Below are 23,388 nucleotides of genomic sequence, written 5' to 3'. Positions count from 1 at the left end.
TTGCAGCAGAGGTGTCACCATCCTGCAGGAAGAACCACCATGCACACACTTGTTGAGCAACAACTAACTATCTTCCTTTATGAGCATTCAACAAGGATTTTGAGTTCACTCACTGTTTGTCTGTTCTTTTCCTCCTGCCCTGTCCCAACGTCCAGGATCTGTGGCTATCCCAAAGCAAAAATAAATATGTCCCTGCATGCATGTGGAACAGATGTCCATCTGGCTCTTGCTAGATAGGAAAATCTTTGCCTCTCTTCTTCCCCACCATGGAGAACAGACAGATCCAAGGCAGCAGCATCATGGTGTATAGAGGGGCTGCAGGTGGTGCATCAAATGCATTGTAGGAGGCTGAGAGCAAAGGGAGATTTCAGGCATCTCCTTTTCTTGCACCCTTGCTGGCAACTGCATAAACCATGCCTGAATGCATGACTCTTTCCAGTTAGGAAACTGGGAAATCATACGCTTAGCTTCAGTTCAGGAATTGCAAAGCAGAAGCCAAGAAGTTTCCAGGGAAACCTGTTTCATAACCTGGACTGCAATGTTTTGGCTTCCAGATTGAAACTGAGTTCATTTTTATTATATTAAGTTCTTATATCCTGCAATTATTTTCCTATCTGTGTGTACACAGTGACACATACCTATGTTCCACGCTACTTTGAGCCATCAATGCGTAGGCCAGATGCTGCTATTTGCTCTACATGAAGAGTACAGCCACACTGAGGATGACAGCTTTTGGAAGTTATAGCATCACTGTATAAAATCACTGTGCTCAGATAGGAGGTACTACAGCACAGGAGTGACCACACCATTACTTGCTGAGTTGAGGAAGATCCTGACAAAAATCTTTCCCTGCATTTTTGATGCCAGTCATTCCTATGAGCTATTTTATGGGGGTTTTGAGGCTACCCTTTAGGCCAGTTTACACAACTGTCTTCTCAGATTCAGTGCATCGTTAGTCCCAGGGATTTCATTCAGTAATGTGTGAGTATTACATTGCCATTATTTCCATATATTTATTGCATACAAGAGTGTTATATTGTAATTATTTTAATGTATTTATTGCATAGATGATGATTTTGAATGTTCAAATGAAAATTTTTTTTTTTTCTGTGAAAATTAGCAGAATAACATATTGAATTGAGCAGATGAGCCTGAACTTGCATGTTCTATTTTATCTTCATTACCTGTTACTGCCAGTAGAAGTAACAATTCTGAAAGAAAAAATTCTGCCACCAGCAAACTGGGCACACATTCTGATTTCTTACTGGTTTGCACCAGTGCTGGTGAAGCAGAATCTACAATAGTAGATTGAGGTCCACAGTACAGGCTGAGCTACAGTGAAATGAGCCTGAAGGCAGGATATGCCTGAACTTCAGCAATTTTCTAGTCAAATCTCTGCATTAGAAGTCATATTACCATAACTCGATGTTGAGCACATAGGCGATTTATTGCTATAAAGCTCTCAATATGATTTAACCCTTTGCAGGTCAAAGATCTCATTGTGCAGTTCTCAGCAGCATGATGAATTTGCACATAGGATATTGGAGTACTAAGCATTTACATGGTAGAGACAGAACAAGGGTATATTGGGGGTTTCAACTAGGTTCTAATGAAAAAAACTCTGAATATTTCTGCTCAAGTCCCTGACATGAACTGACTTATTTTGGATATGCACTAAGAAAAGTTAAATCAGAATCTTCCACAGTGGCTTTCTCTGAAACATCACTAAAAAAATGTCTGTTGAACTTAGCGTTTTTCATCACTTGTGCACTTGAACATGAAGCATCTTCAGACATCTTTTAAAAAGTGATTCTAGTTATGTTGGCATACAAGTGGCAATAAACTTCTGAAACCCATCCATTCATTTATATGATCTACATACTCAAGTACCTCTAGCTGCAGCTTTTCCAGAAAAGGGAGTCTCCTTCATGCAGAGATCTACAAAGTGTTACATTCATATTAACCACAGTTCCTTCTACCCTTCAAAACATGGGGAGAATGACCTCTTGTGCAGGAATGATGGCTCCTTTTATAGGGAAAAAAACACACAGCAAGCTTCCCAGTGTTCTTCACTATAGGGGAACAAAGCAAAGTGCTAATGAGTTAGTCGTCTCAGCATGGCAGGCCCTGTGGTAGCACTTGGTTTGAAAATTGTTTAGCTGTGGATTCATTCCTTTCACAGAAATGAAGAAATGTTTATACTCTTTACCACATTTTAAATAATGCCTGAGACCAGGGAACTGCAGGAGGCATTCAGTCTGGTTAGGTTGAGTCCAGCCATCTGTAAAGGTACTTACTCCTCCTGTCCACATGTGGCTGTTGGGCACATCCGCCCTGCTCCTGTCTCAGTCTTTTGACTGCTCAAGCAACAGCAAAAAGGAGCTGAGAGAGATCCCTGCTATTAAAACACTGAATTTCCTGCAGACAAAGTATTTTCTCAAAAAAAAAAAAAAAAAATGTTCTAGAACAATAACAAAATTCATCTCATGATCTTAAACCATGTGAGCACCACCTAGAGATTTAAAACTCAACAAATGCTGGCAGCGGACCTCATCCTACTGATCTGCTTTGAAAATGCTGATGAATTTACAGTAAATCCCTAACTGGGCCAGTTGTGCAACTAGCTGAAGTGACACAAAGTATTAACATTTATGATGGTGAGTCAAAATCAAACAAACATCCTTCTTTTATAACCTTTCTCACAGCATGTAGTAGCATGTTCTGCAACTAATGAAACATCTGTTACTGCCCTGACTCTCACAACTGAGCAAGTGTTGCAATCATTTTGCAGGGCCAGGCTTCATGTTAGGGTTTTAGAGAAGAGTCAGCTAAGAGGTATCAGCAACAGACAATGCTCACCTCTGTCCATTCAAGGGGAATGAAATAAAACAAAAAAACCTCTTCAAGAGCCAGGTTTCCTGTGCAGAAAACAAAAACAAACAGTACTATATTCCAAAGTGTCCCAAACTAATTTTAACTGCAGACTGAGACTTATTTCAAAGATACTTGCACTTCATTTAGGTGCCCAGAAAGTCCTTTTTCAGCAGGTGCAGGTATAGGCAGAAAAGTGAATTATAAGATATGCTTAGATGGTTCACCTTAGTATAAAGCTGCCCACTGTGCTTCAGAGGCACTGCTCACAATTTTAGAGGCTGCATCTTCTGCACGTGAGTATTGGTCTTTCTGACTGCCCTGTGCTTCTCTATGTTACCCACAGTGAAGCAAGGCTCATTCTCTTTCCTCCTCACCCCCTGTAAGTTTTGCTATTAACCACAAAGACTTGGCCTTGTTTTCTCTCTGTTTGCACTCAACAGAGTGAACAGAATTCCTGGCAAATTCCAAGAAACTGAAGACTCAATGCAGCAGAACATGTACTTATTAAATATAGACATACTCTCATTTCCCATCAATTTAAATGGTACTTAAAAAGCACTTGTTTAAGTGCTCTGCTGACTAGAATTAGTTTTCTGTGTCTGTGAATGCTTTTGCAGCATTAGACCTTAAAGACTATGTCTGCTTTGGATATGAGTGATGACAGTAAGCTGTACCAGCTATTAGAGAACTGGGACACAGAAGTGAAGTTTGTTTGTTGGTTTGTTTTTGGTTTGGCACTTTTTTTTTTTTCAGCTCAAAAAGTAATTAGATACAGCAAAATTTGTATAAAACTATAGCAAAATTCATGGAGAGATTTCCATAAGAAGTTTTTTTCTAAAGGGAAAGGGTGCTGCTCAGAGCTTGCCTGGCATTAAGCCTTTAGGCAAGTTCCTAAAGAAGGTATGAAAGTCTTGCATTCTCATTGACTGTATTTCTATACTATACTCATAAATGTTCAGAGGAAAATTCCTTCGGTCTCCTAACTTTCATGTGTTTTCATTCAAGAGTGTCTGTGCAGAAGCAGAGTTAATGATTCCTACAAGATCAGCCTGCTTCCCCCTCTCAGGTCTGAAATACTTCCTCTGAGTATATATTTCTTGCTCATTTATGACCCCAGATTACTGATCTAACTCATTTGTAACGCAATACTTGAACCCTTCAGTCAGAACAGGGATATCTGCGTGGCACACAGAGAGATTATCAGAAAATTAAACTCCCTGGAATTCCTCCTTACTTGTGACTGTGAGAAAAGTGAGAGAGTTTAATGTTATGAAACCAGCAAGGTAAGACAGTCAACAGCATGCCAGTGGTTTCACTCCTGTCCTTCATCTCCCCTCTGCTTGTTTCAGATCACTGCATATTTTATCATGTCACAATTCAAATTTCAAGCTCTCTGGCTCAAGATTGTGTCTTTATTAGAATTTGTAAATTTCACAGATTTGGGTACTCAAAAAACCAGTGAAATCAGTTCAGTTTAGGAAACTTTGAGCAACTGCGTAACTAAAATGCTTTCCTATCCAACAGTGTGTCTGCATCATCTTCCAGCTCTATATTTCAGCAAGCAGAAATAACAGACTTGTTTGTATCAAACGGACTATTATTTTTATTAATCAGTGTTACACATACAGGTTAATTAAAAAAGCTACAGTTTGTGAAATATGCCATCTAGCTACAAGATACAAATCTAGGCCAATCGCTGAGGTATCTACTGATGCTCAGTCACTGTAAAAAAACTACAGTTTATTTTCTGATATACAAAACCTCAAGCAAACATTCCTTGTTAAATGCTCAGTAAAGCTCACAGCATTCTACTATGCAGTTTCATATATAGTGTTTTAGTGCAAAAGGAAGTACAAATATAAAAATACTGAGGCTTGAATTAAAAGAAAAAAAGACAAAAGAACCCAAGCAAGCTGTGGAGTTAGAGGTGGGTGTCTGCTATGGGTATTCTTCTAAGCTCTACGATCTGGGAGTTAGCCATGCTGCCACCATCCTGGCTGCCATGACAAGATTCATTGTCGCTGATGCTCAGACCTGCACCTGAAACAGCAAAACAAAGAAAACAAAAAATCAGTGTGAATGAAATCCAGATTCAGAAATGGTGACAGTGTGTCCTGCTCTGCTTTATTCCAGTTGTTGAAATGACTCCCTACCCCACAACGATGTGGCAAGCTTCTTCTTACTAGCCTACAGTTCTGAATCCACAGATTGTAACATTATCTGACATAGTCTTGTACCATCCAGATACGCTTTTTCATAATTCCACTGTCAGTTGCTTTATTTGTCTCAGTAAATGGTACAATAGCTATTCAAAGGTTGTCTTGAAATCACAAAAGCATAAATCAAGGCTTGGTTTAGGCTGGGTTCATGGTCTGGCTGTTACAGTCTGGTATTTCCAAGGACTTCATCATGAAAAATTGATTTTTAATGATACAATTTCCCTGTTAAACTATAATTCCAGCTGGTTTAATGGGACCGTAATTTCAACATGAGAAAAGATACTGACTAAATATTCCTAAACCCACATTTGGCATAGGCTGGTGTATTGTGTTTTTCTTCTGCTGTGAGAGAATACTAGATTTTGGTCCATGGAAACTTCCAAAACACGTCTGGAAGAGACCTCAGGCCACCTCCTCCATCCTTCTGTCACAGGAGTTCTGCTAGTTTGTTGCTTCCTTGTTGTTCTGGGGAGGCTGGGGTTCATTTGTGGGGAAGTTTCAATAATCCCGCACCAGCTTTTATGAAATGTGTACTTTCTCAGACTACTTCTTCAAAGAATATCAGTAGCAACTATAAACTTCAATGCGTTTTCGGCTCCTCTCTTTGAGTTGTAGAGTAAATCCTAAAAAATACATGGGTATTGTTAGGGTTTAGGGCATCTAGGCTTTAAATTTATTGAGAAGTGCACACCAGTGTGATTAGGCATGGTGATTTCAAGACAAATTTCAGGCATGGTCTTAGGGAGATGTCACTTACAAATTACTAGGTAGGTTATTCATTTTGGGCAGACATAGATCTGTAACTACAGGTAGTTCCAGGGAGCTTCAAAGGAATTATATTTGGCTCACAAACACCTTGAACAGATTATTTTGGGAGAGGCAGTGATTTTCCTTTTCATACTAAAAAATACATTCAGGAGTTTCTATCAGTTGTGACATGCATCTCTCATTTCTGCCTCAGCTGGCACTCCAGGCTTTGGCTTGTTCAGCAAAAGACAAGATAAGGGTCATTTTTTAGAGTTACCTCGTCATTTTCTATGCCCCCTATTGTTCCACCTTTACAAAGTTTTTTCCACAGCAGCCTTCCTCCCACTAGCCCCCAAGTGGAAAAGAAGTATGGAAAAAGCAGCAGCAGTGGGATGCTCCTTTGCTATGGGAAGTCAGGCTGCAATTTTGAACATGGAGCTTGGTTCAGAGATGCCAAGCAGGTTCTAGCAGGCTGTCCTGTAGAGGTCTGGAAGAAGTTCTGATACAGACCAAACTTGGCTACATGAACCCAGCCCTACTGCATCGATGTGAAAAGTGGGTATTTCTGCACTACGGTCCTTCTTACAACTGGTTTTGGTGTTTGGGCTATGGAGTGACCACAAATTCATTGACATGTACTAGGTGAGTCCTGCTCTTGCGTCTGTACAACCCAAGCTCTTGAGACCAGCAATTGCTGTCAGAGTATAACAGGAGTAAAAATCTATCAATGTACAGAGATACAATAATAAAGACAAAAAGATTAGGCTCTGAATCATTAAAAGACTAGTTTATAAGTGTACTGAAGATGACTAAGGAATACTTACCGATTTAAATTTATATGTGTATTTAATCTTGCCATTGAATTTTATGGTCCTAATAACTAAAAGCTGCTTGAAAGTCCTCGGAAACCAGCAACTGTGTAAGAAAGTTATTTGGATTTTTTTTTCTCTTCTCTAAAACAGTTGTTTTAGAAAGGAAACACGAGTACAATAGAGAAGATAAATCAGACTGCTGTATTTACCATTTAGGAATGGAAGAACAAGGTAATAACCTTGAAGTAAATACTTTAAATAAAGAAACAAAACAAACTTCTTATGTAGCATCATTAACATTGGAATTTGCTCAAAACATTTATTTAGGCTGAAGAAGGTATAAACTTCAAAGTGGGAAAAAATACACTATTCAAAGATATTTAAAGTCAGATCATATAAACATGATCATTCTGGGTTCAGATTTTAAGCTGAACACTGTTGGGATTAGTAAAATATTTGTCTTACAGGTGGCTATACTGCAGTTATTCAGGTCGAGCTTTCTTAAAGACCCTCATGCTGGTCATTATAAAAAGAAAGATACAGATGCTGGTCTAATATGCTATTACATATAGCATATGTATGTATATTCTTAAATGTCATTTACATGCACGCTTTGTGCAAAGTAAGAGGAGATTTTAATTTTTTTTTGTTACAGAGGTTCTTATTAGGAACTTGTTAAACCAGAGATTGAAGTAGGCTACTCTGAGTTTACAAGGGCCTTATTCTGATGCTGATAGAAAGGCAAACTATGTAAGTGCTGATCATTTTTAGGAATGAGAGCTGAAATGTAACCAGGATATCAGCTTACCAAACAGTTGGCAGACAGGGAAGGGTACAACTGTTTATACGATGGAGTTTCATAGAGTTCATTGGCCTGGCTTGTTCTCAGATTATTAACTGAATTTAAACTCAATCAGATCACAAAAAGCATGGAGTCCCCTGGAGATGTTAGCGTTGAATGGTAGCTACATACACAGCAGGAGTATTACTTTTCCTCGATTTGTGAAGAAACTATTTTAAGAAAAAGACGCAGGAAAACGAAGCCTTTCTTCCCTTCTTTTTGCATCAAAGGACTAGTTAGAAACCGAAAAATTCTCGTATCTCGCTTCGCCAACTCAGCAAGATCCCTCCAGTGACATCTACTGGTGAAAGATTTCATGCGAGCATTCCTACGCGCCCCTGAACTCCAGCTGTTACCATCTGTTTGCTCAGATATATCTCAAACTTTCACTAAAACATTTTAAGGATTTTGCAATTACTGTACTCAGATCTCTGGGGAGACTTTATTTTGTAAACACTTCCATCCTGCTCTCTGAATCAATCATTGTTTATATTTTATGTGTAAGGCATATTAGATAGAAATGAATAAGCTACATGAGCCAAATTTAATTGCTCTTTCAGAGTTTTGACCTTACAGAAATGACATCAACAGACATCCAGACTTCTATTAATAAAGTTCAGATTGGACAAAAAAATGTTTCTTGGATATTATTCAGTCACGTTCAATGGACAACAATTAGAATATTTGTGAGCATTCACAAATGAGAAGTTGAATGAATATGCAAACTGGCTACTTTCACTTCCTTTTTTTGAAGGTGAGCCCTTCAAAATGGAAATAAAACAGGTTGATAAGGCAGAGCACGAATCTAGTACTTTGCTACTGTCTGCAATTTATCTGCCTTGTGACAGACCATCTCCAGGATGGAAAACCTTTCAAAATTTGAAATTTCTAATGTTTCCTCTAGTTCAGGATGCCCAGAATGAGATGCTTAATTTTTAAATGATGCACCTACAGTGGTATTCCCAGTGTTCAAAAATGCTGACTTTGGAACCCTAGCTAAATTAGATTGAAAACTATGGGTTGGTTTATATAGCATCATTACTGTAATAGCTGCATTTGTGTGTGGAGAGGGTAATTTACACAGTAGATTTTCCCAGGTTTTCTCCATGTAGAATATTTATTTAGGATTTAGCATGCATGCCTCTATTAAACGCAAAAATACACTGAGATGTGGATACAGCAATATCCTCCATTAATACTATGTAATGTATATTTGGAAAATAACATGTGGTAGGCTGGTATTTTTCACTCTAACCCATAAATATCTTCACAAACATCTTCCTACAAGGGTGGGCCACCAGTCAGCAGTGGAGGGGTTCGGACTTCTCCAAAGGCTTTGTTGTGTCTTCCATTCACATCTCACCCAAAGGAATGAATTGGCTCAGTTTTGTGCATCAAAGAAGGAGGCAGGAGAGGAGCATCTGTAGGAGATGGGAATATGGATGGAAGCTCAAAGACCAGTAAAGCTAGTTTGCATTTATGGTATTCATGCTTTGGAGCAAAGCTGATGGACTGAAGCTGAATCTGCTTTGGGACAAATTCCATCTACTTTTATTCTGTTGGCTACTTTTTTAACTCCCCAGATCTAACCAGAGTCCTTAGGGAACTCTGCTATATCGGACTTTAGCCTTAATGATGGTAATATGCAACTCTGTGACAATCTGGAAGGTAATGGCCTCATTAAAGTGTCTATCAATATAAACCTTGCACAAGAAATTTGAGGGAAAATGAGATCTAGTCCAAAATGACAGCACTTTTGAAGTTAATTAGCGCAATTAACAAAAAATTATTATTAACTAATTGACCTCAGTACAAGCTAAGCATTTGATTCATTATAAAAGCCATGAATGAAATGTAATAAAATGAATAATTTAAGATAAATTAAAAAATGCAAATAAAAAAAGTTTTTATTTTAGATAATACATATTATATAATGTTTGTATAATTTATATTTTATTTTATTTTTATTTAAGCATATAAAATAGACAGGATATCCTTAAATAATTTTTTCCTACCATAATGGTTCTATAATTTCCTCACGTAAACTGCATTTGAGCTGGCTGACCTCCCAGAAGATATCCACAGTATAAGAGATAAGGTGGTATCGTGGGCATAGTGAATCCTAACTATGTATTCCTGTATAACATGAACATATTGGATGGAAAGGAGGAATTAAGTAATTAGGCATTCAGCGGCTATGACTTTATCACAGAGGAAGTCCAGCTTTTGGATTGCACCAAACAAAAAATTAACTGGCCATGTGATGCAAAGTTCGCAGAAAGCTAGCATAAAAGCCGTCTAAGAAACAGCACGCTGCTGTCCACCTAATTTGCTACAAAAGCAGTTGCATGCCTTCATATGACCCAGTCTCTATTTCAGGTTAATCTGTAATTAGGCCCAAGATTAATGATTATAGAACCAAGGGCTAAGTGCATAGTTCTACAGCATATTTCTTTAGCAATAAGGCCAAGTGTGCCAACGCATCTATTTGTGGAGCTGTGCTGCAAACTGTAAGCTCCTAAATCATTGCAAGTTAAAGAATAAAGTTGTGCTGTGGGTGTTTGTTTGATTTTCTTTAATTTACATCAATCATCCTTCATTTCTACTGCTGAAAGTGGTCAGCTGCAGCGCAAGGGTGAAGCAGGAAGAGGGGAATGGGATTTTAGCTCTGTGGTGGGTTATACCGTCATTCTCACTGATCCTGGCTGCCAGATTAAACCCTGTGGCTACAAAGAGCGAGCATAAATTAAAGTAACCTCCAGACAGCTCCAAACTATGTACGCAGAAAGAACAGATGAAGTGCAAAGAGGCATAAAGACATTTTTGCATATTCTTCTGCTAATCGGTGCTGATCCTCAGCCAACCTTCAGAGTAGGAGCTAAGGTTGAGTTTGGTTACAGATTGATAGTTTTAAGGAACAACAGATAATAGACGTTTCTGCTTCTGTTAATCAGAGGTAAACTCAAGCAGTAGCAGAGCAAGCGTTTCTATTCTTCCTGTATAGGCCAAAGCCACAACATACAGTTTAGGAGTGACAAAAACAGCTCATGTGGTGCAAAGTACCTTTCCCCTGCTCTCTCAGGGGCTTGTCTACTTCAGATAAGGAATTCTCAGCCTGCTGAAATATAGCCTGGTCCAAAAAGGTTGAGAAGTGCTACTTAACAGCAAATGACAGACAAGAGCAAGGCAGCAAAAAGGCATCTCAGCTGCCCATACGTTTTAGCCTGTTTAGAGAAGTGCTTGTCTTCCAGTTGCTGATGACCACTGCTTCCTTGGAGCTGGAACTGGGTCTCAAAGGACATCAAGCAAGGGAAGAGTAAGACAGAGGGGAAGAGGAAGGAGAGGGAGAGGAGGAAGAAGAGGAAAAGCCCTAACCTGACTTGTTGCAGTTTCATACAAGTATGGGCAAAGATGCAAGGGAGGAAGACAGGTTCCTTTCAATGACTGCTAGATTAATGGCATCACAGAATTCTCAACAGACCGAACCTCAGTGAATACTTTTGCAGAATAAGTCTGTACTGCCAAAGAGAGGAGAAATCCCACTTTCCACCACCTCATCTCCCTTTTCATTGCTCCCATGCAGTTCCCTCCCTCATGCCATTGGGAGCACCTTGACGCCTTGGCCATGCACTGTACTAGACTGAAGAGCAAAAACAGTAAAACAGATTTGGTTTTTAGCTGCAGGAAAGCTCATGATTTTTGGTTTAAAGTATGTGTTGAGCTGCAGCTTGTATGTAAGGCAATAGCTGATAAGCATTTACTTTGGTAATTTAAGCTACTCTAACCTCAACACCGCCTCTTCAGTTTGGCTTGTTCAAATGTTGCTTGTGGGGCTGGAACCAGATGGAACAACTAGTTTGGCTTAGAAATCATCTTATTTTGCTGCTCTAATGCTTCTGGGGACACAGTTTGGGCAAGTAAAGCCATGTTGGGGCAAAATGGCCAGGTGCTACTTGAATCTATAATGCAAACAAAAATGTTTTTCCCCAACTGTGACCTAAGGTCTCTGCTTAAAACCACACAAATACAAAAGACTCATAAGAACAAATGATAATGAACAATAAAATATTAATAAAGAAGACAATAATAAAATTCAGGCAAAATAATCAAAAGCAAAAAACTTCTAGACCTACTGTCTTTAGAAGGACTGAAAACAAATGAACTAAGGATAGAGCTTGAAGATTTATTAAAATATCATGAAATGCTAAATTGTGATGGATTACATTAATCACAAGTTTTAACTACTGCTGTTGCCTAGCTTGCTCTTCATGATTTAAGACTCATTCTTCCACAGTGTGTAGAGTTACTGCTGAAAACAGGTCAACTGATGTTAACTGAACTGCTTAAGCAGTAAACATTGTGTGCAATGGTAGGAGTGTTAGATATGAATGGGTTCATATCCTACTATCTGTGAATTATCCGGTTTCCTTTAAATTATTCAGGAAATAGTGACAAAGTAAAAGGTACCTTCTTAGGTATTTAGAAAAAAAGGTTTGCAATTCTAAGCTTGTGCACCTAGATTTGAAAGTTTTGGCAAATCTTTAAATAAATAACAAAGTAGAAGTAGTCTGCAGAATATGCAGGAAAATTGATGGGTACAATACAGATTTACAGACAATCTTCATAAAAATTCATATTTCTTAGCAGTAAACCAGTTATTAATAGATCAATTATATTCCTAATTAGAAGAGTTTTCTGCAATGGAAATTGGCTTAGAGGATAAAGTATTATGAATATACTGAATAAAGCTACCCCTTCATTAGCAGCATTCTGTCTTCCAACTAGTTTGACTGCTTTTCTTAGTGTCACTGAAGCGAACACACTCCTTAAATTATTGGTGCTAGAGCACCTAACCTGCTATTGTCACCAGTACCTCGCTGTTGCCTCTTGTGAGGCTCAGTGGTATCCTCAGAGATCATTCAGGTGATCTCCTGCTACCAAGCCTGTCTATTTGCATTTCACCCAGTGCCTGAAGGTCAGCTTGAGTTAGCATCTGCCAGGTCTTATCAGCTGGCACTCCTCTGCCTTTGTGGTCATCTTATCAGATATTCCCATGTTGACCTATCTTTGACCCAGGTGTCACTTCATTTCTTCTGCCTGTGGCCCCATCTTGACTATCTATTTATATCACCATTTGAATAACCTTCTTGGTGGAGTGGGTGAGAAGGCAGAAAAGCAATATATAATTGAGGGCAAAATCTGGGATTTTCAAGACTTGAACCCTAAGGCTATTGAGGGGAATCTGATTACAAATGTTTTGTTTTGCAGGCATAGTTTGAATGTGGACACCTGGAGTGGTCTCCTCTGCTTCTGTCCTCCAGCAACACAGCCAGCTCATCACAGTTGGCTTTTGCGTTTGGGCAAAAATCTGTATTGTTTATCTTTCAAGTGTGCCCAATTTTTCAGGACCAATTGTATTTTGTGTAAATATTTTGTCTTACGCTCATCGGGAGAATCAGTGTTTATGAAGTTATGCTGTTTCCCACAGATACACATATATGAAAAATAAAGATAGGCATTGCATGTACCCTATATGTCAATGTGAATAAGAAAGGAACAGAAGACAAGACAGCCAATATCTGAAAGTAGCAAGATAGCCATTTAAGCACTTGTGAGAAAATGTCAGAGCCTCCAATCTGCTGCTAGTTTCTGTAGGTATGCTTGTCTTCATCATTCAAAATGCATTTTTACAGCCCATTTCTCTGTTATTTTAGATAGTCTGCACAGTATTTGTCATGGAATAGCATTCCAAGGCAAAATAATTTTACTTCAGATTTTCACTGGCAATCAAATTCCATTAATGGATCTCATTAATTGGATCTCATGGCACAGTGACACTGCTAAGGTAAAAAACAGCAAAACGACCTTTAAGGAACAAGGAGGAGAGCCACTCACCAGTCTTTAAAGCAAATATTAGGTCATCAAACTCCTGTGATTCCTCATCAGCAACCAATGAGCTGGCACTAAATCCTCCAGAAGGGTGGAAAACATTGCCATTTTGTGGACTTTGCTTAAACGCAGCACTAGCCTGACCAGCAGGCTGCAAGGATGCTCTCTCCCAGTCTGCAGGCACCTGCAAAGTTTAAAAAGACACAGAAATGCAGTAATCATCAAAACTACAGTATAGAAATTGGAAACTATGACCAGAGCCAAATTCAAGATCATGAGATTTTGAAAACAGCTATTCTGTCACTTCTATAAGAAACAGGTAGCTTTTTTTTAAATAAACAATATATTTATATATATATATCAACTACGTCATTTAACATTGCTTTTATTATGCCTCTCTTCTCTTCTCCTTCTCTCTTCCATTCCAGTTTATTCTAATTTTATTCTATTCTATTAAATTTTCCACATATTTTGCACAGCATGACTTTGAAAAATTAAAACTCACCTAAGGCCTATAGTAACTGGAAAGAGTTAACTTGATATATTGATATTTCATGATCCACTTCTGAAAACTTTAACCAGCCTTTATAACAAACTGAAGACTTAAGTAGAAAAACAGAAATTTTCTAGATGTGATTTACTTGGGAATTGTAAGTTCCAAGAATATCACCATAGCTAAAGATGACAATTTTTATGGTAAAAAAAATCCCTCCTCCCCAAAGCCAACCTAAAATGATTAGCAACTTATTTCTGTCTATTACACTTCAGTACTGCCACTTAAAATCTCCAGGTACATTTCCAATATACAAGGTAATGACTACAGAGCAATGTTACCTCTTCCATAGCACTGATGAGGTTCTGAGTGGACTTGCTGATCTCTCCACCTGCAGCTGGCAGGCCACTGCCATGTGTGAAAAAAGCTGACCCTGGTGTTGTATGCCCATTCATATCTACAGAATAACTTGCTTTCACAGGACAGCAAAGTTGGTTGTGCAGGATAAAATATACCACAAAGACATAAAGACCCTGAAACAGAGAGAGACAAAGAACATCAGCATTTGAAATGCAGGGAGCTTAGGTCAGAGTTTGAACACAGTCATGGCAAGGTCCTATATACTGTAGCAGATGCTTTCCCTTACACCAGCAATCTGTGTTTCAAAGGGCTGTAGCCTATACAAATTCTATGAAAAATAAGAGAAGATGTCACTACCTATCAAAAATCTGGAAGCCAGAAGTTTATATCCTGAGGCCTCCAGCTAAACACACACACACACAAAACCACAAAACCAACCAAAAAGAGTCATTGAAACTGATTATTTGGTTGAACCCACACAGTTGCAAAGCAAAGCCAAGATCCCAAGAACAACAAAACCATCTTGAACTTCACAGTTGTCATAATAGTGAAAATATGGTCAAGGGCCGCCTTTACAATAGGATTTGGCTGCTCTCCCCTAGCCACAGTTCTTTATTTCCTTACTAACCTGCTGGCTTTTTGCATTCTTGCCCCAATTTCAATCTCGTGCAAGCTGCATTGCTGCCGTCACAGACACCAAGTTGCAACTGTAAATTAGATTCTCTATGATATCCACAAATTCAGCACTGCCTTTCACTTGTGATCACTACAAAGGCTCTGCAATATGCTTCTGCAGTTCTGCTTTAAAACTTGTTAATTTTGACCTTTAGACTTAGCCAAGAAAAGTATTATAACCATGTCTTTTGTTTGCAAAGAAATCCAGTGACTGAACTTCTGAATATGAAATCTGACTTTCTCAAATTCTTAAGTTACATTGAGGGAAAATAATCCATTTCAGCTGACAAATCAACCAGTTAAATAGTTACTAAAGAAGGGGTTAACCAAAAAAGTACAGAAGAAGGCTCCTGGATTCTTCCTGATTGCTGCAATACAATCACATTTGCACTGTATTTTGTATTTCCTATTGTCCTCAAGACCCCTGAAACCAATTGTACTAAACGGAAGAATTTATGGGAAAGGTACCCTTTGGCATGAAAGTAATAACTGTTATTATAAATAGAAAGTAGTTTCATCTAATTATATTTGTGAATTCCTCATGGAAGGAATTTTGAAAGTACATGGAGACTGCAAATACCCAAGAGGTACGTTCATTTCCATCCCTATAAAAAGGCAACAGCACTTTATGATCTACAGATTCATAATTTCTAATGCCAAAACGATATGACAAAAATGCCTGGTCCAAAGTGACACAGAAGTTAATCAGATTTCAATCTCATCTGGTCAAATACTGGAAGTACCCTCATACAGTTTCTAAAAAGTCACATGTGCACTCTTTTCTTTAACAGCAAAACAGCAAACAAAAGTGGAGAACCAACTATTTTGAGAAAACATTTTCCCACTTTTCCAGATTATTGTTTTTTGTCATGAGGATCTTGGCAGTTAACCAACAGGAGATTTCTCTGTGATACGTATAAGTAAATACATTCCAAAAATCTGATGCAAACATATATTCCACTTAAGAAACACTAAAGAGGAACCAAAATGTCCTTTCATTTTATAAACAAATCCAAGGACTCTGATGTAGGTCAAGCATAATGGGACCAGAAAATGGATTTCTTTTAATTTGTTTAATGGATATAAAAAGTATAAAAAACCAAGGAGGACAGATAACAATGACAACACTGAATTCAGAGCAGCTTCTGGCATTTTGGTCTCTGAGGACAAAGCCACAAAAGCTGCACGCTTGTTTCAGGTGGGTTTATATTTAAAAAAAAAAAAAAAAAAACACAACACATTAGCTGACACTACTACACAGCCCTGTCTTTCAGAGTCACTGGTATGCAGTGATCATGACGTGTCATTGTCCTGAGCAGCCCCACATATGGGAACTCACTCTTCTAGGACAAATAAACATGGAGTAAAGTGCCAGAATTATCTCCTTAACCCAGCCTGATCTAATTATCTGTGTGTTTTGGACAGTGTTATTTCTAAGGAACTGGTGCTCTACCAGAATCACAGATAGGCATGTTGACACCTCAAGCATCCTCACTGCTCCTCCTTCCTGCTTTTTGCTGTCATCCAGAGACACAGACCCATGTTCTGGGCAGCAGGAGCCAGCATCCCTGAGATACACTGCCTCCTGTGGCACCTCTACTGCAGCCCTCCTTTTCTAGAGAACGAACTTCAGTATGAGCAGTTCAAAGAACTCCCATGTAGTGATGCAGACAGGTGATGAGGCAGCTCCTCTGGCCCTCCTATAACGAGTACACGGACTCAGGGGGGTTATCTGACTGTGTAAGATAGCAGGAATCAGAGGCTGAGTTAGCTAACAGAAAAAAAAAAACAAAACAACTTTAGTTCCCCAACTCTTGTGAAACATTAGGGCAATGCCTTACAAACAGAAGTTTAAACCTAGCAAACCCCAATACTCCTAAGCACTATACACTTACACAGATACTGTGTTGCTGGCTAGATTTCTTGTTTAGGTAGACAAATGATGAAACATTCTTTGACCTATATTCCTATTCAAATCTTGACACTTAAGAAGATACACTTTGTAGAGGTGATTTCCTATGTGGTTTTGTTTGAAGTATCAAAAGACATTTGTGGTCTTATTCTCACTACCCTGTGTCTTTATTAGAAACCGCTGCTATTGAATTTTGAGAAATCAAAACAAGGCAAATGGTCCTGCCCAAACCACACTGAGGTCTAAGGATAAAATACATGAAGATACCATGGATCAAGTCATGGGAACGGATTGGCCAGAGAAGCTGTGGCTGCCCCATCCCTGACAGTGTTCAAGGCCAAGTTGGACGGGGCTTGGAGCAACCTGGTCTAGTGGAAGGTGTCCCTGCTTGTGGCAGGGCCTTGGAACTGGGTGAGCTTTGGGATTCTATGATTATATGATATGATCTGTGCTCATTTTAGCACCAGCAACTACCATGCTATTTACTCTGAAGGAGCACAGGCAAGATGCAGATACTTATGTTGTGTCAGTGCAACCAGAGCTTTCACAGTCTCAGTGTTTTTTCAAAAGCACTAGTTTGAGAAGTCGTCACACTTTTGACACCCATTATGTTCTTTGTTCTTTTTCACTGTAACCTTTAATACTGTAATCTTAAAGTACTATGAAAATAAGGCTGTTGGCATTGCAATATATGATTCACTGTGTTTATCATATAAACAACTTAGGTCAAGTTGGCACCAGTTTGCTTTTTCGGAGACACACAGACATTGTCTTTGCCAGCTGGACCAGGTATGAAATGCAGAGAATAGTAGAATAGTCAAGTTCTGTTGACACATCTACCAGTCTTGCAGGATGTTCATAGAAGAAACTTACTCCAAAGGGATCAAAAGAAGATAGGTCTGGGTGTGGACATAGTTAACACCAGCAATGACATCTCTGTTAAAAATGTGGTAAATACAGACTTTGTATTCTTAAGAAGTTTCCATCAAAAAAAAAAAAAAAAAAGCAATATAACAACTAAACTCCCAAAACCTAAACTCCAAAACTTCAGTCTAGTACCAATATCCTCTGCTGTTGCATACAGATTCAGAGCCATCTTCATCAGCACATAAGCATGTACAAGGAAGCCAAAAGAAACTATTGATCTCAGAGTGAAACAACTGCTAACCTCAGAGCTCAACCTGGGCTCTATGGAAGAAGATTGAACAATTAAGCTGAAGAACTATGACTGTAGAGGATGTAACTGTTGTATTACCTAAGTTCTGTAAACTAGGCCCACAGGGCGACTTAGAAAACATTTAACCCTGTGTCATTTATGGTTACATGATGATAGTATTAATACAGCGTCACAGTAAAAGATAAGAGGAAAAAGTGTTACTAACACATTTCTAGTACAAGAAGATGAAAACTACTTCAGCAGACAATCAGGCTGTCTCAAAGGAGGGAGCACAGACAGGCAACTTACAGTTCTTCTCAGATGTGGTGGCTGTCTGAAAAATGTTCACAAGATATTGTCAGTAAAGACTGCTGGTTATTTTACCAATATATACTGATGGAAGACAATTAAGCTTTTGTTATTTCACCTCAGCAAGCTGGCCTATACATCTGATCTTTTGCAGAGTTATGTCAGGGGAAAAAGTACCCAGAAAAAACACAGCTTCAACTGTCTGAAGGAAAGCTCACATGCAAAAGAGTCCACTGTGACCTTTTCAGCTGCTGAGGTGGGAACAGCCTCAATGCTGCTGTAAGTTATACAGATACATCAGCAATCCTCTTTCAGATTTTCAATGGATACTTGACCAACCTGACTGACTTTAACTGGTCCCATGGATACGGGGAGAGTGGTCAGTAACAGCTGCTGTGAGTTTTGCAAGTCTTTCAGCACAGTCTCCCACAGCATGGCGGTACCCAAGCTAGAACATTGTCATCTAGATGGGTAGAGCACCAGATGGGTAAGAAATTGAACAAGTTAAGTGGAGGGCCACCAAGATGGTCAGGGGCTCAAGCACATACCCCGTTAGGACAGGCTGAGGGAACTGGGCTTTTCAGCGTCGGATCACAGAATCATGGAATGGTTTGGGCTAGCAGGACCTTAAAGCTCAGCCAGTTCCAACCCCCTGCCACAGGCAGGGACACCTTCCACTAGACCAGGTTGCTCCAAGCCCTGTCCAGCCTGGCCTTGAACACTGCCAGGGATGGGGCAGCCACAGCTTCTCTGGGCGCCTTGTGCCAGGGCCTCATCACCCTCACAGGGAAGAACTGCCTGAGATCTCATCTCAATCTCCCCTCTGTTAGGTTAAAGTCATCCCCCCTTGTCCTGTCCCTGCTTGCTCTTCTAAAAGGATACTTAACATGAGGGTAATTAAGCGCTGGAACAATTTGCCTAAAGAGACCATGGAAAGTTCTCTATTGCAGAAGAAGAGAGTTTTTTTTCTGGTACATTTTCTAATCTGTGGGAGGGTTTTGTGCATGCATGGGTGTGAGGAAGATTCTCATACACAACAGCTTGATTTATTTATTCTGTGGTGTGACAGCTGCAGGAAGCTTCTAAATTAAGGACAGACTTCCACAGCTGTCAGTGAAAGGACAAAATACATTTTACACTTATAAGATCATATGCAGACCGGGATGACTGATCCATAGAAAGCCTTCATTGCACATTTGATGCTCATAGTCTCTCTGCCTCTTTATATTCTAATTATGCATGTTCCAACTCACTGTGGTGACACTACAGTATATCTAAATTTGGAAATATAGGTAACTGCTAATAGTAGTGAGAGAGGATACAACAGACTGTAGGCCATCATCAAACCTCCTTATTGTCTCCCTTTTACACACTGAGAAAAATCAAGATGCCTGCTGTATCCCACAATTTTAAATTGGTCTTGTAAGAGGAAGGATTTTAATTGCTCTAACAGACACAAACACACCAAGTCGTTAGATTTAAAATAAAAAAAACCCAAAACAGCCTAAAATAATACTTCTCACAAAAGTATTTTCATCCATGCCTAAGATGCTGTACCCTGAATTTGCAGAACTATTTTTTTCAAGGAGAAGTGGATTCAGACAACTTCATCTATTTTACAGCAATGGTATTTTTATTTATAAAATTAAAGTATATTAGCAGGGCTTCTGGTGAAGAAAAGTAATTTAAACACTCCATTTGAATAGATCCTTCTACTGCTTCAGGGTTCCAACACTAAGTAAAATTCAGTGTACTCAACAGAGGCACTCTTTGAGTCCCCATTTTTACTTGATAACTATCATCATGTGACCGTGTCACCAAAAGTTATTTTTTCAAAAGACAACATTTTAAGTGAGATTAAGGCTTGTGAAGAAAGATGCTATCTTGTGTTACACCAAAAAAACACCTCTGTGTCCAGGACTGGACCATTCTGATCTTTAGATGGCCATGGTTACAACATCACTATTACTTCTAAAGTTATACGCAAACAACTGCCTCAACCAAAAGGGTTGTCTTCATTGAGATCAGCTTTTGAAACTAGCTGTCTGTAGCCACTGTACTAGAATTTCTGCTTTCTGGTTAATACTTCAGTTAGTTTCACTCTATATTTTTTAATCTTATCAAGGTGAGATTTATTCTTATTCTCTGTCTGGACCATACTAATTTACTATTGGCAGCCCATCCTAGAAAGTTCTTTGGTTGTCAATTTAATGATCAGGCTGTCGATGGCCACGGGATGCTCCTGCTCATGGTGGCATATGCCTTAATGCCATAGCTGACTTCCGGTGAACTTCCCTGGGGATTTCACTAATTTACTGGAAGTTCTTATGCTGCAGACTTCTCTTTTCTCACGTAATTTTCCATCACTGGCCAGCTAAAGCCTGCTGTGGATTTACAACAATTTGCATAACAAGTGCCTACTGCTTTGGGGAAAATTACTGGTCTGATTAATCCAGATAATTTGCATGTTTCACCATGTTCAAGACGCTAGTATCTACATAGCAAAAAGTGAGTCACAATGTTAAAGGAATCATATTCAGGAAATTATAATCAGGGCCATTGTACAATGCATGATTTATATCTGATACTATCATCTTTCCTAATCATTTTTGGAAGAAAATTAGCCATGGAACCAAATATTCACACACATAATGGCATTGATAATGTTAACCAAGTGACACGCACAAAATATCTAATTTTCTATTTCCTTCTGCAAGTTTCCTATTTTCAGAGATAACTATGATAAATTGCAGGCACAGTATTTTTGTGCATGTCTAGATACCAAAAAGCATACTTTAATGTACATTTTATTTTTCTGTATCTCCTTCAACCATATTTTCCTTTGAGAACAGCTCGAAGCTCTTTTATTAGTGTCATCATGACAGAAGTATCTCAGTCACATGATACTACATCCTAAGTCATCATTTAACATCTCCCACTCATAGCACTCCAGAAACTTTAACCTTGGAAATGTAAATCAGATCCTTCTGTTTAAATCTAATTTTTTTCTTAGCACTCAGTGACTGTTGTAAAAGCCATGTCCTTCGCAGTGCAATCCTGCCAACTGGTGATTACATTTAATAATTTGACCTTGGACCTGCTGTGTATCATCTAGGTTTGACTGTTTATTTGCCATTGGGTACCAGTTTCCATTAAGCTATTATAATTCTGATCAATCATATAATTTCTCTTATCACATATCATTTCTCTTATCACAGTGAATTGGGAACATTCACTGCTAATCCACACTTTGTTTCCTGAGATATTTACTCTCCATTTTGCTCTGCAGGAAAAGATTTATACCAGTTACAGCTGAAGTTATAAAAATTCACATCAAAAGCAAAGACAACAATAAATGTAACTGAGGACTGCAAAACTCATGCCATCTTGGTAGGCAATATCATAAGACTACTTCTTGAACCAACCAATTGCCATTACATACACATACACACACATTCACAGAAGCTACCATAAAATATGAAGAAAAATAATAATTCATATATCTATTATTAAATTAAGAATGTATTTACAAGTTTGTACTATAGCTATTTCAAGTGCTTTCTTTTTTTGTAAAGTTGTCATTCCACAGATAAACATATTATGGATATATTCTGTAATAATGCTAAAATATGTAAATATGCTAAAAATATGTGCTTTCAGCATTATGAATACATTTTCCTAATACTAGCATAACACCTGAAACTTAGTCTAAACTGCCAAGTTTCTCTTATGCAGAGCCAGCTATGCCAAGACCATGCTGAATCTTGCGGTTTCTAGCCAAAGCCAAAGCCATAAATTCCTTTCCGTCAAACCGCTTTCAGCTCAAATTTAGTAAAAACTTGGCTCGGGCTTACCTGAAAGGTTCACAGATTTTGGCAAATCTTTGACAATCAGATTTGCTAGGATGTTCAGAATTCACTATAAATATTTTGCAGCTACTCCCACACAACATCCATTTGTACCTCCAATTTCAACCCTGCAAGTAGTGGAAAAGGTTTTGGAGTGGGTTTTTTTGTTGTTATTTCTTTTAAGAGGACAAATTTTAAAACAGGTGTTCAGCTTGAAGATGCACTGAAAATACAGAGTTCAGACAAATTTTCCAGATGTGTACATTGGGCTAGAATAAAATTCTGTTACGTCCTTCAAATGTAGTCATCCTGGAAATATCAAGAAAGCCCTATTTTTGTATTTCAGCTTAGCTGAGGAAGAAACAAACACTGAGTCAGAGACCAAAGGTATAAACAGTGGGATAGGCGTGATGTGTGGAGGATAAACATGGGAGAGCCGACATGCAGAAGCAGCTTGCAATTCACCTCCACATTTCTGGCTACAATCCCTTATTACAGAGCCCTGAAAGATTCAGCAAATCACAGCAACCACACATAGCTGCAGGAGGCTGAGAACAGCCAGGAGCAGACAAAGCAGACTAGCATCCCACTGTTCCCATCCTGCCTCATTTTTGAGCCATGCTTTCCTGCACAGGCAACAGAAAGTGGGGACAGCACCCCTTGAGGTTCTCTTTGATTAGATTCTTCTTGTACTTTGTCCTATGTGGAGGACCACTCTGTAACTGCAAACTGCCAGGTCAAATGAAAAATTGACTATTTGCCTACAGATGAACCTTACAATAAAAAAGTTAAAAACAGAAAGACCAAAAGCTATCAGGGTGTTCTTTCACATATTTTTCAACTGCATTGACTATAAAGACCTAGAAATATCATAGGTCATGAATTTGCACACATGGTTTACCAAATTTTGCAAACATTTACTCTTATACTTACTTTCCAAGGTAAACATTTATAACCCTACATTTCTGCTCACACCTTACAATCTAAGCCTAGTACTGTTTTCATTTCTTTCTCCAACAGACAACAAATAGGGGATGATAAAGCCTTTGTTACCTCTGCCCCTAGGTCAAGAGGTCACCTGACTAACAGTGTCAGAGTAGTTAATTCTCTAGTTATATCTGAAAGCTAGCATGGGAAAGCGATACTCCAGAGGGAAGTTATCAATTGAAGAAACTACACTCAGGGACCACAGAAACTGGCATCAATGAATACAGGTCAATCTTGCCCATATGAAAAGTCAAAGAAAGGGCTAT

The 23,388-nt window shown here is 38.7% G+C and overlaps 1 protein-coding gene across 1 annotated transcript in view; it reads right to left on the bottom strand.

Annotated features, from left to right (window-relative positions):
• Positions 1 to 4,552: 4,552 nt before the first annotated feature.
• Positions 4,553 to 23,388, bottom strand: part of ADGRV1 (adhesion G protein-coupled receptor V1) — a gene marked incomplete at its 5' end in the record, with an annotated part of 292,106 nt that continues 273,270 nt past the window's right edge. The window contains 3 exons of the mRNA XM_080638347.1: positions 4,553 to 4,914; positions 13,389 to 13,566; positions 14,217 to 14,408. Of these exons, the coding sequence (XP_080494473.1) occupies positions 4,796 to 4,914; positions 13,389 to 13,566; positions 14,217 to 14,408 (489 nt within the window). The 3' untranslated portion in view covers positions 4,553 to 4,795. The remainder of the gene's footprint in view (positions 4,915 to 13,388; positions 13,567 to 14,216; positions 14,409 to 23,388) is intronic.

Source organism: Psittacula echo, assembly GCF_963264785.1.
Source record: "Psittacula echo genome assembly, chromosome: Z".
NCBI lineage: Eukaryota > Metazoa > Chordata > Aves > Psittaciformes > Psittacidae > Psittacula > Psittacula echo.
Note: the sequence above shows the minus strand (reverse complement) of the source record. Positions and strands in the feature narration are given on the sequence as shown.